Source organism: Lepidochelys kempii, chromosome 24 (assembly GCF_965140285.1).
Source record: "Lepidochelys kempii isolate rLepKem1 chromosome 24, rLepKem1.hap1, whole genome shotgun sequence".
NCBI lineage: Eukaryota > Metazoa > Chordata > Testudines > Cheloniidae > Lepidochelys > Lepidochelys kempii.
In genome coordinates this window covers 469,832-485,467 of record NC_136403.1, presented here as the reverse complement: position 1 = coordinate 485,467, position 15,636 = coordinate 469,832, and the positions used below count along the sequence as shown (strand labels likewise).

Sequence of the window (15,636 nt, the reverse complement as noted above, 5' to 3'; positions counted from 1 at the left end):
CTGGTGCCCACAATTCAAGAAGGATGTTGATAAATTGGAGAGGGCTCAGAGAAGAGCCATAAGAATAAGGATTAGAAAACATGACATAGTGATAGACTTAAAGAGCTCATTCTGTTTAGCCTAAGAAAGTTAAGGGGCAACTTGATTACAGTTGTATCTACATGCGGAACAAATATTTGATAATGGATTCCTCAGTCTTGCTGAGAAAGGTATAACACGATCCAATGGCTGGAAGTAGAAGTTAGACAAATTCAGACTGGAAATGAGGTGTAAATGTTTGACCGTGAGGGTAATTAACCACTGGAACAATTTAACAAGTCATGATAGATTTTCCATCACTGAATTTTTAAATCAAGATTGGATTTTTTTGAAAAGAGCTGCTCTAGGAATTATTTGAGGGCATTTCTCCAGCCTGTGTTATTCAGGAGGTTAGACTAGATGATCACATTGGTTCCTTCTGGTCTTGGAATCTATGAATCCATGTAGGGAATGGGGAGGGATTCTCCCTATTTGTAGGGATGTCCCAGTCCCAAGCTGATCTGGGGGGAATCTCTGGCATGACAGAGACAGACAGATAGGCAAATTCCAGAGGCTTTGCACCTCCTGGCCAGCTCAGATCAGGATACAGGGACCCTCAGTGCAGCTGGTTCCACTAACATTTCACATTCAGACATCACCTGGAGACACACAGCAGCAAGTGGAGTGACTAAACTGCCCTGATATGCCAAGGGGATTGCTCAGCATCCTGGGAGCCAGCTGTATGGGGCACAAAGGGCATGCATGCCGAGCCAGACACAGGTCCAGGAATTCAGTACCTGGGCAGCAGTTGCACCTGCCTTGTGGCCACAGATTATCATCCATCCTCTAGGAGAGCAAGAGAGGAGCTATAAGGACTGTGTGGCCCAAATGCAGCCACTCCCCACCTAACCTCCAGGTTGCCAGACTGATAGCACAGGGCTTGGTAGCTTAGTGCATAATGTCCAGAGCAGAACTCTGGTCCTGTCTCTCTCAAGCTGCAAAGGGAGTTAGCTGTGATGCTACCCGGGAGGCTGAGGGCTAGTGGTCAGGCTGGAAATGGGGATTCTCTCCCAGACCTAAGCTGGGTACAGGGGACAGGTTACTCACTCAGATCCAGCTCCTGCTTGCCCTCAGCTGGACACTGACGACCGGCACAGTGGTGTCAGGCTTTCCTGTGCTCAATCCTGGATGCTCACTGTGTCACTGCAATGTGATCAACAGTGCTGCTCAGCCAGCAGCTTGAGGCAGATTAATGCTCCCAGCCCAAGCGCCTTAAATTTGAATCAGGACACAAAGATGACTCAATGTCACCTCATCCCTCACCCAAGTCTCAGGTCTCACTAACTCCAGGTGAAACTGAGCTTTTCCTTTATCCTTCTGAGTGATGACAGGGCGCTAGGCTAGGACACAGTCTGTCATAGCCAGATGGTACATTAGCAAAGCACCCTACATGAGGGCTCCTCACGCATCTGTTCTGTCTCTCTCCCCAGCCCCCTAGGAGACTTTCCCTGCCAAACATTTAACCAAGAACTAACATGAAGATTCCACTATGTTTGTGACTTCCCTGCAGGCTCCAGTGGGAGATAGCCCAGTTCAGACAACAGTCCCTGCTGTGCAGCTGGTAAAAGAGCAGAGAGAAACAGCGAGAATAGCTCAGCAGCTGAAGAGGTGGCTACACTGAGTTTGGGTAAGAAAAGCTCCTGATGGGATGGCCGCCTGCAAAGGGATAGCTACAGTGCACCTAAAGAGTTTTCCTGACAGCCATCACTAATACAGTCAATACCAATACATCCTGTGGGCGAGTGACACGCTCTGGCAAGACTTCAAACACTCAGGCTCACTTGGCACAGACATTAATGAGCCTGGGACACTTTAAAAATCTGGATTTGTCAAAGCAACCCGGGCTTAAAGTCCGCTCTGTCCTTCCTGTTTTAGAAGGAACGGGCTGCCAGCCCCACCCCAGAGCAGGCTGCATTTCATATTTAGCACCTTCCCACCACAGAACACTAATCCTGAAATAATAAGGCTTTTCCAGAGAGGAGCCAGCACATGGTCTGCTGCCCCCTGGAACATCAACTGACCTCTCCAATCCTCTTACAGCCAACAAGCCAGGCTGGAAGACCAGGAGCCCTGCTGAAGTGACCTCTGCAGAGGTGCCAAGGCTACTAGGTAACACAGGGCAGCTACAGAAGGCACAAGAGCAAAGGAAGTCCATCAGAGGAATGCAGACAGGAGATGGCCCCACTGCTTGGAACGGCTCACCCTCAGGAAGGAGTTCTGGCTGCAAAACTGTAGAGCTGTCCCTGTACCCAGCCCGGTCTTCACCCTCTAATTGAATCAGAGTTACACAGCAGTAACTCTGAAACAGGACTGAGGCATCAGGGCTTATAGCTCAGATCCTGCTGCAGCCCTCACACCAAGAGGAACCCTTGGCAGGTGCATTTTTGGGCACCAGTCAAGCATTCAAGATTGGAATGAGTTTCACAGCTGGAGATGGGTCGAGCAGAGCAGATACCAATACAGGGATCCAGTCCCCTCAAGTATCTTCTTGCTGGGACAAAGACTCCCTTCCATCCTCTGCAGCAGCAGTGCCCAAAAGAACCACCAAGGGTACATTTACTACCCAATACAAGACAGAAGCTGAGCCTCCATTTCCAGGGAATTAGTAAAGATCTGGGGGTTAACGTTCATATTTAGGCTAATGTCACATGCACCACATGCCCCATCTCCTGGGATGGGGAAGCAGCGCCTCAATCCCAGGGCACCAGAAAATGCTAAGATGGGCCCCAATAGTCTGGACACAGACCGGGAGAAAGGCCAGGAAGTTTAACTGACTTCATATTTATTTTCACAAAGACTGTACAAAATTCATATAAAACTCTGGTGCGGGGATGGGCTATGACATTGATCCAAAAAATAATTCCCATGCGACCCCACCAGCTTCATAACTTACAAGGAAATGGATGAGCTACAGACAGCCAGGAGCCCTGGGGAGGGCAGGGAGAGAGAACAGGAGACAAAGCAACACATGAACAATGGTATTCACAGCATGGACGTAGGAGGCCCCTTCCCTAGGAGTAATGACAGCAGCAGGGGCTTGGGTCCATGGAGCTCAAAGGCAGATATAGATTCAGGTATTTACACTATCTCACATATTAACAGCTTTACATGGTAACAAAAAGATTTAGGGGATTTTGTTTGGGGGGGTTTTTTGTATAAAAAAAGCACCAAGTGTCCGAATAGAAATAACACAGGCCTCCACAGGGGCTAGAATCTGAGGAAAGACTGGGCACCAGCAGCGTCACCGGCTGATGTCTCGGCTAGAGTCCCACACTTTTGTGCTTGGCTCTGTTTTCAGCATGTCAAAGAATGGGTGTTTCAGTGCCTCGGCCAGAGTGATGCGCTTTGACGGTTCATACTCCAGCATGCTCTCGATGAGGTCGAAGAGATGGTGGTGGTCCTCAGCCTCAGAGGTCAGGTATCTCTGGGGAGATGAGGGGGAGAAGTCAGGGGGAAGACAAAGCATGGCCCGCCACTCTCGCTGCAACGCAACTGGGAGCTCCCAATACACTTCCGGGGCAAAGAGCCCAGTTAGGGCTCGGGACCTAGAAGGCTCCAAAGTTGTGGAGCATTCTAATGAGCATATGTTGTCCAGTTCTCATTTCTCCTTCACAGGCACCTCCCCCAGGGCTTCTTAGTCCCAACCTCCCTTCCCAGTCTTCTGGCTAAGCTCCCATCACTGCCTTTTCCATTTCCAGTCTCAGTCTCTAACTCAGTTCCAGGTTCCATCAAGAAGCCATGTGGACAGAGCCTTTCAGTGGCTCCCAGCAGGCCATGTTCACAGCTCTGCTGGCTACACAGAGTCCAAATTCTCAGGAGCTGTGGCAGGCATTAAGAGTTCTCACGGGAAGGGAGGGGTGCCCCAGCTGGGAGCACCTGCCTTACCCGCAGTGGTTTGCAGTTCTCACGGACATAGCGGCCAGCAGAGGTGTTCTCGTCCCAGTCCAGACGACCATGGTAGAAATATTTCTGCTTTCTGCCAGAGTAAGAGGTGACATAGGAGGTTACAGCAGAAGGGACTGAGCAATGGTGGAGCTGGTGTGGAGACCCCCTGCCTCCATAGAGACTCAGCCACCCAGATTCTATGGGGCGGGGGTCACAAGCACGCTCGGCCACTCTACTCTGGAACAGCACTGTAAACAGAATCGATTCAGTAAGCAACCCCTGAGCCCAAGCCCTGCATCATCAGGAACCACCACAGGGAAACGAGGCAAGGAGAGCAAATGGCAGGTCCTGCAGCATCCCACCAGTCTCTCTCACCTGGTCTTTCGGATCATCCGGGAAGGAATCGGACCCAGGATCCTCTCCATCATGGCCAGATGCTCCCGGTTGTCATGAGTCTGAAAGAGAGACAGATTGGCCCAGCTCAAAAAGGGATGGCATGAAGCAGACTCGGACTCCTGCACAGCTCTGCGGATTGTCCAGCTCACTGATGTTAGGATGTCTCAACCTCTTGCTGCAGCCACAGAATGAGTGTGGTTCCTGCCTGCCAGCCAGTGCCCAGCGCATCGCTGACTACAGCGCCAGAAGACACCAATGATAGGGAGAACCCACTCCCAGGCTTGGATGTCCCAAAACAATAGTGGGAGACTACCAGGATTTGCCTCCATCAGCTTGAAGCTGGCTGTGGAGCAAGGACGTGAGTCTCACCTGGAACAGGGTGAAGCCCACATAGTACTCGAAGACAATGCAGCCGATGCTCCACACATCACAGGGCTGGGTCCAGCCGAGTTCTAAGAAACAGAGGGGTTATTACCAGAGGGAAAGAGCAGTCACTGCACAAGATCTGCAAACATCCTGTTCTATAAGCTGCTGCCAAAGGAAATTTTTGCCTTGACTGACACTCGGCATGCTCACAGCCTGTACTGAAGCCAGTGCTCTGAGCTGTGCATCTGCTGGCATTTCCAGAAAAATGGCATGGCAGGGGGGCAAACAGCCCCCAGCTCAGCAGGCAGAGCCCATGGTGCCTACTCAGTGTGATCCCTGGAAACTCAGGGGCCAGCATCCTGCAGCCCAGCGTGCAGAGCCAGCAGTACCTACCCAGTATGACCTCTGGGGCTCGGTAGTGCCTGGTGGAGACAATGGTGCTGTGATGCTCATGATCAAACGTTGCACTGCCAAAATCAACCACCCTGATGGCCGTGTTCTTCACACTCCGCTCATCTCGCTTCTTGGAGAGAGGGACAGAGAAAGCACCAGTTACACAGGAGTTTCACCAAGCGGCCTCAGCCCCTTGCACAGCAGGGCATCACAGAAATGGATCGCTCTGGAGGAGCATTGTTAGGCCTGGCACTTGTCCTTCCACTCCTGCCCACCCACAAGTGCCAAGGCTGCTCTCACCAGCTCTTGGAGCACCCTGAGGCCACTGCTGTCTGTTTACAGAAGATGCAGGCAACTCATGTGATAACTAGGCCCTGAACAGACACAGGAACCCTATCAGTCCCATCACATCCACCTCCCGGGGCAGGAGAACACCACTGCAGAATCGTTCATAGATTCTAAGGTCAGAAGGGACCATTATGATCATCTTGTCTGACCTCCTGCACAACGCAGGCCACAGAATCTCACCTACCCTCTCCTGCGAAAAACCTCTCACCTATGTCTGAGCTATTGAAGTCCTCAAATCGTGGTTTAAAGACTTCAAGGAGCAGAGAATCCTCCAGCAAGTGACCCGTGCCCCATGCTACAGAGGAAGGCAAAAAACCTCCAGGGCCTCTGCCAGTCTGCCCTGGAGGAAAATTCCTTCCCAACCCCAAATATGGCGATCAGCTAAACCCTGAGCATATGGGCAAGATTCACCAGCCAGATACTACAGAAAATTCTTTCCTGGGTAACTCAGATCCAACCCCATCTAACATCCCATCACAGGCCATTAGGCCTATTTACCATGAATATTTAAAGATCAATTAATTACCAAAATCATGTTATCTCTACAGCACAATTCACTAGTGCTCCTCCCAATCCAGCTCCAAGTGCTCCCACCAGGAAAACAGGTCCCCCCTACCCTTTCTTATCCGGAACACCAGAACACCTCACAGGAGGCCCTTAAGGCGAGGGCAGCTCCTTTACCTTTTCCAGGTTATAGGTGAGTTCATAATCCGAGTTCACGAAGAGGATGTTCTCGGGTTTGAGGTCCGTGTGAGTGAGTTTATTGTCATGCAAAACTGGGGAGGAAAACATGATCAGAGTCAGAGTCCATTAAACCCAGCTGACACCGACACCAGTTTGCAGTGGTCAGTGAATGTGGTTTACGTTGTCAGACGCTGCTCCAGCTTAGGATGGGGGGACTGGAGCTGATGGGCTCCACACAGAGCTGTGGGACACAGGAGGAGAGGGTACCCAGATCTGTGGCACCCGTCTGTCCCTATCCCACATGATTACTACTCTTGCAGAGACGGGTAAAGGAGTGTGGGTTCACCCCAATACACCATTTTCCTTCTCCTAATAGGCAGGAAGGGCTTGGCCTTGGAATCTGCAAAAGGGAGCCCCTTTCAGTGATGGAGTGCCCTGGGCCTATCAGATGCAAAGCTGGCACTGGTGGGGCCCAAAGATCCTCCCGCCCCATCCTGTCAGGGAGAGGAGCGGCTGCCACTCACATTTCACAGCCTGGCACACCTGGTAGGCCATATGCCGCACTTGGTGGATGGGATAGGGCAAATAGTTGTTGTCCTTCAGAAAGTCAAAGGTGCTGAGCCCCAGCAGCTCAAAGGAGATGCACATGTGGCCATGGTAATCGAACCAGTCAAACATCTGCACACATAGGCTGAGAGGAGACACTTCTGTTAGAGACAGTCCTAGTCCTCCCTGGCCATTCCCCACCCCCCGACAGGGCTGGGCGTCTCCACAGAGCAGCCAAGACTGACCCCAACCCTACCATACTTTGAACAATGGACTCAGGACCCCAGTGTGGCAGGCTGGGATGGCACTGCCTCCCCACACCCTGCCATGGGCTGCCAGGCGGCTCCCTAGCAGCTGGAAGGCATAGGAGCTAGGATGACACTGCCTCCCTGGCTCCACCACAGTAGGACACTCACTTCTTATTCTCTGGATCCTTCTCATTGACTTTCTCCAACACGTTGATCTCCAGCCGAGCAGCCTCTTTATACTTCTCCACGTTTTTTATGATTTTTAGGGCAACGCGTGCACCCCCCCTGGGGAGAGGCAGGAAGAAAGCAAGGTCACTGCAGAGCTGAGCCCGCGCCTGGTGGAAGGGGTGTCATGGATTAGCCAGGTCCAGCAGAGACTTTGGTTGGCTGGACAGTGCAGGCTGAGATGGTGGGTTTATAAGACCCACCATTATATCCCATACCATATGGGATCAGCACTAGGTCCCTACTGATCCATACTGGATTTGAACTGGAATCCAGGAGGGAGAGGGCTCATCTCCCCGCAAAAGCTCCAGCCTTTACACACAAGTTCAACTGGTTACCCGCCCACCACGCGAGCCCAGTCAGCACACTTACCTCCGGTGATCCACACACTGCACCACTCTGCCAAACGTGCCTTCCCCTAAGGTGCTAATAATCTCATCTGAGAGGGAGAGAGAGAGAGAAGGCGACATGAGGGAGTGAGCAGGACCTGGGTGCAGCGCATACACAAGGCAGAGGAGAATGCATTGCAACACCTAGCCTGCACACAGCTTGAGACACCAGTGCAGCAGAATGCTGACACCGGCTGCACAAGGCAACTTCCCTAGTTCCCTGGTATTTTGGTAACAATGTAAAATAGAAAATTAATATCTTTAACGAAAGGGGAGGAGGGAGGGAAGGGGGTTTCTCTTTAAAAACAATGAAAATAAAACAGAACAGAAAGATAAGACAGATCTGCGACTGCGATGGGAGCTTAACTAGAGAGCTAAATTATGTTACGATTCGGCTGTACATCTTTCCTGTAGCCAGTCGCCGACGCGATAGATCAGATGCCCCTCGTCGTCGTCCTCCACACTCTTGGCCCTTCTGCTGCTCTGTCGACTCCGCTGCTGGCCCAGGCAGACAGGGAATTCATCATTCACCAGCCAATCAGATTTTCAAACCAGCGCAGCAGCCAGCGTCACGCATTGGTTGGTTTGGAAATTCACATGGTTGTTTGAGGAGGGGTTGCAGGAGGAGATTCCCAGCCAATTCATACGGCACAGAGGAATATATAACGATAGGGATATTGCAAGGGAACATGTCAAGATACAACACACTAGCTCAGAAAAGAAAAAAACAGTTTGCTTTTCTTTGTAGCAAAAAAAGGAAAAAAAAAGAAAAAAAGAAAAAACCTACAAACAGCCCCACCCGAACCAGTGCAAGAGCGAAGACCAGAACAGGGGCTAGCGGAGGGAAAGGGGTAGTGTGAGGGGGCCAGCTGCTCTCACTCTTCTGGGGCTTTGGAGGGGAGCAATGCTGATATTCAGGTCCTGGATCAATGCCAAGAGAGCACACGGTTGCCACCCAAGTGTTCAGTGACCACAAGGAGGGGCTCACAACAGCCCCACATCAGCCACCAAGGAAAGGCAGTGGCAGACAGCGTGCTAGGAAATCCATCACAAGCAAAGGGCCAAGCTGCCCCTGCACAGACATCCCCACCCTTTTCCAACAGCCCCCCAGAACAGCCTTCCCCACCCCAACACAGAAGGAAGAATTAAGAGGTTTACACAGCACAACGCTGCATCCAGAACCACACACAGACCTTGTGAGTAACAGCCCCAGAGGCAGATCACAGACCTCTTCATCTGCCCTTCCCTCACAGAACTGGTCCTGGAGGGGCTAACCCACAGAGAAAAGGAGCACAAAGTGGAATGGGCACAGCCTGGGACGAGGTCAGATGAGAAACTTGCACCAGAGGAGAGAGAGTTCCTGGTTTCAGTTCTTCTTCAGCTAAGTAACCCCACACTTGGGAGTAAAGAGCCAGCAGCCTGGGGGCCCCATCTCCAGCCCAGGACTCCCATCCTAGTCCTGGAACAGCCCTGAACATGCAGCCAGGACACCAAGTGGAGACAGAGTATCTTGGGCCTAAAGAAAACGGAATGCAAGCAGCAGCGTAGGCAAGAGGAAGAAGGCTGGGGACCCTACGCTGGAAAGAGCCTGCTGCCTCCATCTGAACTGATTGGTCCACATGCCAAACTGTTTTGCCAGAGCCCCTTGCACAACATCTTAAATAGCCAGGGCCCACCCAACAGAAGCCAAGGGACGGCTCTTTGCAGACACAAGAGCTGAGCCCCCCCAGGGACCAGGCCTCCTGCCACAGCACCACGCCAGTGGGGATGCCAGGCACTGGGGGCTGCAGGGGCCAGTCCTTCAGTCACAGCGATACTGAGCTCTGTGAGGCAGGGACCATTTTATCACTTCCATGCTGCCCAGCACAGAGACCCCGCTGCTTAGTTGTGGCCCCTAAGCAGTACTGTGATACAACCACCACACACAACAACAACAGCAGCAGCACCCTACTGGGGGTACAGGAGTTGGGAACGACAGTCACAGCGTCACCACCAGGGAAACAAGAGGTGGGGGCTGCACAGACCCACATGGGGTGCGCTGGGCCCCGTGGGGCACACAGCCCCTCTCCTGGCTTCTCCTACTAGAGGGTGAGTAACCCAGGAGGTGCTTGAAAGCTGCCTGGGCCCATCAGGCTCAGGGCAGCCACTGCACTGGCGCATCAGGACGGCGGACGGGAGCAGCTGCCTGCACTAGGTTTTTCTATGCATTTCACAAGCTGAGTCTGAGACTGCGTAAAAAAGTAAGTGAGTGTCCTACTTACCAAGCGCACAACCTGGGAGAGAAAGGTTACAGGGAAAGATCTGGAGTGGCAGGGTACTCACCGATGAGGAGCGGCTAAAGGACCGGCTGCGGCGCCGTCTCCGCCTGTGCTTATTACGCCGGCTGCTTTTGCAGCTCCGGTAGCTGCCGTCATGGTCCCGGGAGCGCCGGTACTCATAAGAGTGGCGGTACTCAGCTTCGTAGTAGGCTTCCCCGCGTTCACGGCTGTAGTCATTCCGCCTGTAGCTTTCACAGTAGCGCCTGTCATAGGCTCTCCTGTCTGAAGAGTGGTCGTCGTAGCTGGGGTGGGGAAGCAGAGTAATTGGAACATGATTGGGGCCCAGTTGGAAAGCAGCGGCAGCAGCAAGCCCCAGCTCTGTCTGAGCAGATGAAGGGTTTGGGGCTTTCCTGAGTTCAGGCTTTAGTGACTGCTCACATGCTCCCCCAGGAAGGACTAAAGCAGCTCTCCCCACAGCCCCATTGGCAATAATCCTCCAGACACCATCCTATCCTTCCTGGCTTCAGTGCACTTCCCCCCCGAGTGACTGGCAGGGGACAGCTGGTCAGTCTTTCCTCCAAACTGGGGTACCAGGGCAGTCTTGCCAACTTGCCAGGCCACCTGGCTGGCAGAAACTGAGCTGACTGCAGCTGCCTTCAGTGCAGTTACAGGGATGCAGCCAGGTCCCAGCCTGGCCCCAGCACTCACCTCCTTGAGCGAACGTGGTAACTGTCTTCCCGCCGGTGCCGCCGGTCACGCTCACTGCTGCTTGACCGGGACCGCGTCCGCCGTCTCTTGTGCTTGCGACTTCTGTAGCGCTCGTGATAGCTGCCTCGGCTGCTGCGCTCCGACGAGCGGTACCTTCTGGAGTGAGGCATCTAGATGAGAGGGCAGAACCAGCAGGTGACCCCCAGGGTGCCTGGCAGCAGAGAAAGCCCAAGTGGAACCGACCCCAAACGAGCATCACACGGAGCAGCAAGAATGAGAAATTGTCCAAAAGAGCAATGGGTCAGAAACCAACCTCCCCACATGCCCTTTTGGAAGAGGCGACAGGACCCCCCCAGGCAGGCCCATCTCAGTAAGCAGTACAGGAGCTACCATTTCACCAGGCTAGCTGCTGCCACAGGACACCTCCCAGAGACCCATCCAGCCCGAAGACAGCAACACCAGCTGCTGCGAACACAAGCACAAGCCCTGCCTGACTGGGGCTATGTCTGGACTGTGCTAAGGGCTGTTGGACCACACGCTGAACTGGGATGAAGACTCCAGCTCCAGACTTAGTTGCCAGAGAGCTCTCTGCCCTAAAGGGCTCCTGGGTAAGTACGACACAGAGTGTGATCTGAATGCATTACAGGGCCAGCAGGGCCCCAGGAGAGAGAGAGGCAGGAAAGAAGCTGGCTGGTCTCTGAAAACATCTCAATTCACCCTGCAACCCATTTTGTACTGAAATCTTGTTTTTCTGACCAGCTCTGAGGGGCGGATTGTGCCGTGTGTGCACATGGGGACACCACTTCACATGGTTATGGGAGACTGCAGAGCAGCACTGGGCAGAGGGGACAAGGACAAGGGCAGCAATAGAGAGCTCTGAAGAGAAGCCAGTGCAGACTCAGTTGGGTGATACACCGATGGAGCAGCGACAGGGGAAGGCAAAACTGTCAACAGTGTTCTGAGCATGCTACATGGGAGAGGCAGACTGCAGGGTGTTACTGCAGCGGGTCAAGGGCAGAGATGAACTTGGCCCAGCGCAAGATGTGGGGGAGCAAGGATGGAGAAGGTTCACTCTATATGGGACATGAACATCCCCCTAGATCTGTTCTCACTTTGGTCCATTTGTTTCCTCATTTACATTTCCCTTCCATCTCACCCCCCCCCCCCCCAAGAACAGATGCTGACAGCAGGGCTCAATTAAATGCCATGCAGGGAAGAGGACATTGCTTTTGTCCAGCAGAATTCAGAGAAACACACAATGTACAGGCCTCTCCCTCTCAGATTCCAACAGTTTCCATTCTGGGCCTACACCCATTTATCCAGCACATGGCACCAGCAGCCCCAGGAAGTTAAGCCCAGCCTCTGGTCTCAGCTCTACATCAATGGAGAGTTCATCAAAAACACCCCCAGCCTCTCCTACTATCTCCAGTCAGAGCCTCTCTGAGTAAAGGCAGCTCAGGGTGAGCTTCATGGTGCAGCTGGAGGGGGCTCTCTCAAATTCGGCCTGCACAGGGATGGGTTGCAAAAGTTACAGGAACTCACTGAGCCCCTCAGTGTTCTGTGGAAGGGACAAAGCCCCAGGGACATGTCACTGAGGGGTCCAGGTGCTGCAGGCTGGAACAGTTGAAGAATACAAGCAAGTCTGGGACTCACAGGTTTTTCTTGGTTCTGGGCAGAGGGTGTGAAGTTCTGGTCACCCAGGGCAAGATCACAGTCATGTCCTCAGAGGAGCAGGGCCAGGACTAGCCAGCTCCATACCAACATGGCCAAACACTTTGCTCCCATCAAGTGAGCTTGATTCTATCAGCTGAATTCAACAGTAGAAGGAAACTTTCCAAACAAGGAAAGGTGAGGATGCCTGGGCTGCTCACTCATGTCTCTGAACTGGATGGGGGGGAAGACGACTACCCAAGTGTATCAAAGGACCTCTGTGCTGGAGCAGACCCCTAGGCTGGTACACATAGACCCTCTGGTGGCAGGATCCATGCTGCTCTCTCCTTAGCAGAGTGCCTTTTCCCAACAGAAGGGTCTGTACTACTCCCCATCCCCAAGGGAAGAGGTTTTGGCCACTGCAATTCCAGTGGCAGCATCTGTACGTTCCACCCCCAATCAGTCCTTCATTTCCTAATGAGCACACTGACAGCCAGCATACTCTGGAGCCCTGCCCCTTCCAAGACCCAGGAAAGCAGTCTCCACCTGGGAGAGGAAGGAGGCAGGCGAATCAGAGCTCCGGGTGCTGCTGGCATCTGGCCCAAATGCCTAGTGGAAGCAGGCAAACTCTAAGGGGAACTTCTCGGGATATTGGTGTGCAATACAGCAGCAAGCAGGTCTTGTGAACAGTTCCCATAGGACTTGCACTGCAAGGCAATCACATGCCCCTTTGGGCATGCAGACACATTCCCAGGGTAGGCCAATTAAAATGCTAACAGTGTGCACTTCCCTGATGCCTTCTTTGCTCACTGGCTCTCAAAGTACCTCACAAATATTTGCTAATTCAATCTCACATGTCCCCCACCCCTCAAATGCAGGCAATAATCATCTCCATTTCACAGATAGGGAAACTGGAGCATGGGAGAGGAGGGGGGAAGGGATGAAATGTCTTAACTGGGCAGCAGCCAGCAGAAGCTGTAAAAGGGGTGCCACTCTCAGGAACCAATACCAATTCTGAGCTAGCACATCATATTCCCACTCACTGTCCAGTTATAAAAACCACCAGAGACTGAAATGGAAACAGCAACCAGCTGCTGCTGATCGTGGTCCCTCCAGGGATCAAGGCCACCAGTGTGAGCATTTATACTGGACTTTCCAGACACCACTGAATTAATCCAGATACCCTGGAAGACAGGAAAATGTCATGATTCCCATCTAGACAGAGAAACTGAGGTACAAGGGAAGGAGATTGCCTAGGGCACAAAACAAGTGAGAGCTAGAACTAGAACCCTCCACTCCTGGCTCCCAGACCTCTGCTCTGATCCCACCCCCGAGCCCTGCTCCCCGGCACCAGTGAGCTCTGCTCAGTGCTCCACCTGGTCCTGGAAGCCCTTCACTGGATCAGGCTGCAGAGCGACCCAGATCATATGAACTCTGAGCAGCCAGCAGGGGAGGGGGGCTGCTCCTAGAGACACCAGCACTGGGATCCCAATATTTTCAGCACTGGCACTGGAGAAGGAGAAATGTGGCCCCAGCATCTTCTCCCCACCAGCGATCACCCACACAGGCACCTACTCCTGTCTGGGGACAGCAAGACGACAGCAGCAATGCCTGCTAGAGGCGACCACCCAAGTCTCCCTGCAGAGCTGCCAGACTCCCCCCGCATCTTCCCGCACCCCCTCAACTGTCAGACACCCCCTGGGCTGCTAGACCCCCCTTCATCTGTCAGACCCCCCCCGGGCTGCTAGACCCCCCCTCCTTACCGCACCCCCTTAACTGTCAGACCCTCCCCGGGCTGCTAGACCCCCCCTCCTTCCCGCACCCCCTCAACTGTCAGACCCCCCCCGGGCTGCTAGACCCCCCCCATCTTCCCGCACCCCCTCAACTGTCAGACCCCCCCTGGGCTGCTAGACCCCCCCTCCTTCCCGCACCCCCTCAACTGTCAGACCCCCCCGGGCTGCTAGACCCCCCCCTCCTTCCCACACCCCCTCAACTGTCAGACCCCCCCCGGGCTGCTAGACCCCTCCTCCTTCCCGCACCCCCTCAACTGTCAGACCCCCCCGGGCTGCTAGACCCCCCCCTCCTTCCCGCACCCCCTCAACTGTCAGACCCCCCCGGGCTGCTAGACCCCCCCCCTCCTTCCCGCACCCCCTCAACTGTCAGACCCCCCCGGGCTGCTAGACCCCCCCTCCTTCCCGCACCCCCTCAACTGTCAGACCCCCCCGGGCTGCTAGACCCCCCCTCCTTCCCGCACCCCCTCAACTGTCAGACCCCCCCGGGCTGCTAGACCCCCCCCCTCCTTCCCGCACCCCCTCAACTGTCAGACCCCCTCGGGCTGCTAGACCCCCCCCATCTTCCCGCACCCCCTCAACTGTCAGACCCCCTCGGGCTGCTAGACCCCCCCATCTTCCCGCACCCCCTCAACTGTCAGACCCCCCCCGGGCTGCTAGACCCCCCCTCCTTCCCGCACCCCCTCAACTGTCAGACCCCCCCGGGCTGCTAGACCCCCCCTCCTTCCCGCACCCCCTCAACTGTCAGACCCCCCCCGGGCTGCTAGACCCCCCCTCCTTCCCGCACCCCCTCAACTGTCAGACCCCCCCGGGCTGCTAGACCCCCCCTCCTTCCCGCACCCCCTCAACTGTCAGACCCCCCCGGGCTGCTAGACCCCCCCTCCTTCCCGCACCCCCTCAACTGTCAGACCCCCCCGGGCTGCTAGACCCCCCCTCCTTCCCGCACCCCCTCAACTGCCAGACCCCCCCGGGCTGCTAGACCCCCCCTCCTTCCCGCACCCCCTCAACTGTCAGACCCCCCCGGGCTGCTAGACCCCCCCTCCTTCCCGCACCCCCTCAACTGTCAGACCCCCTCGGGCTGCTAGACCCCCCCCTCCTTCCCGCACCCCCTCAACTGTCAGACCCCCCCGGGCTGCTAGACCCCCCCTCCTTCCCGCACCCCCTCAACTGTCAGACCCTCCCCGGGCTGCTAGACCCCCCCTCCTTCCCGCACCCCCTCAACTGCCAGCCCCCCCGGGCTGCTAGACCCCCCCTCCTTCCCGCACCCCCTCAACTGCCAGACCCCCCCCGGGCTGCTAGACCCCCCCCCTCCTTCCCGCACCCCCTCAACTGCCAGACCCCCCTCAGCTCTCAGACCCGCGCCGGCCTGACACCCCCCCAACTGCCAGAGCCCCCAACCATCAGACGCCAGCCCCCCCATATCCCGCCCGGCCCCTCCCCCACAGCGAGCCCAGGCCCGGCCCGCACCCTCCTCGCCGCCAGCCCGGTGCGCTTGTCCCACAGGAAGTCCGTGTTGGCGGCCGTGGGCCCCCGGGGATCCGGGCCCCGCTCCGGCTCCTCGGGCTGCGCTCCCCGCCGGGCCCCGCGCTGGGCCCGCGCCCGCCTCCGCTCCCTCCAGCTCGGGGCCCCTCCGAGCAGGCCGCGCGCGCTCCCGAGTCCGCGGGGAGGGGTG

At 55.2% G+C, this 15,636-nt stretch overlaps 1 protein-coding gene and 1 long non-coding RNA gene across 3 annotated transcripts in view; one reads left to right on the top strand and one right to left on the bottom strand.

Moving 5' to 3' along the window:
* LOC140902821 (uncharacterized) overlaps positions 1 to 13,669 on the top strand; it is an 18,499-nt gene extending 4,830 nt beyond the window's left edge. Inside the window, exons 2-3 of the long non-coding RNA XR_012156123.2 lie at positions 1,589 to 1,705; positions 2,119 to 13,669. This is a non-coding gene — a long non-coding RNA (uncharacterized LOC140902821). The remainder of the gene's footprint in view (positions 1 to 1,588; positions 1,706 to 2,118) is intronic.
* Positions 2,844 to 15,636, bottom strand: CLK2 (CDC like kinase 2). Of its 2 annotated transcripts, none has more exons than XM_073323328.2 (13): positions 15,432 to 15,636; positions 10,525 to 10,694; positions 9,881 to 10,118; positions 7,960 to 8,056; positions 7,542 to 7,608; positions 7,113 to 7,229; positions 6,675 to 6,841; positions 6,148 to 6,242; positions 5,119 to 5,248; positions 4,729 to 4,811; positions 4,339 to 4,418; positions 3,964 to 4,054; positions 2,844 to 3,502 (listed from the first exon to the last, which is right to left on the bottom strand). In XM_073323328.2, exons 2-13 carry the CDS (start codon positions 10,692 to 10,694, stop codon positions 3,320 to 3,322), a joined length of 1,518 nt encoding a protein of 505 aa, XP_073179429.1. In that variant the 5' UTR covers positions 15,432 to 15,636; the 3' UTR covers positions 2,844 to 3,319. The 2 variants fall into 2 exon arrangements, with proteins under 2 accessions (XP_073179429.1, XP_073179430.1); XM_073323329.2 differs by having other exon boundaries at positions 7,960 to 8,053.

Excerpts from the sequence above, each read along its gene's own strand:
- CLK2 (XM_073323328.2), bottom strand. The coding sequence starts at position 10,694 with ATGCCTCACTCCAGAAGGTACCGCTCGTCGGAGCGCAGCAGCCGAGGC. Across the intron at positions 6,243-6,674 it reads GGTGTGCCAGGCTGTGAAAT|TTTTGCATGACAATAAACTC; the intron begins GTGAGTGGCAGC and ends TTTCCTCCCCAG. Across the intron at positions 4,055-4,338 it reads CGGATGATCCGAAAGACCAG|AAAGCAGAAATATTTCTACC; the intron begins GTGAGAGAGACT and ends TTACTCTGGCAG.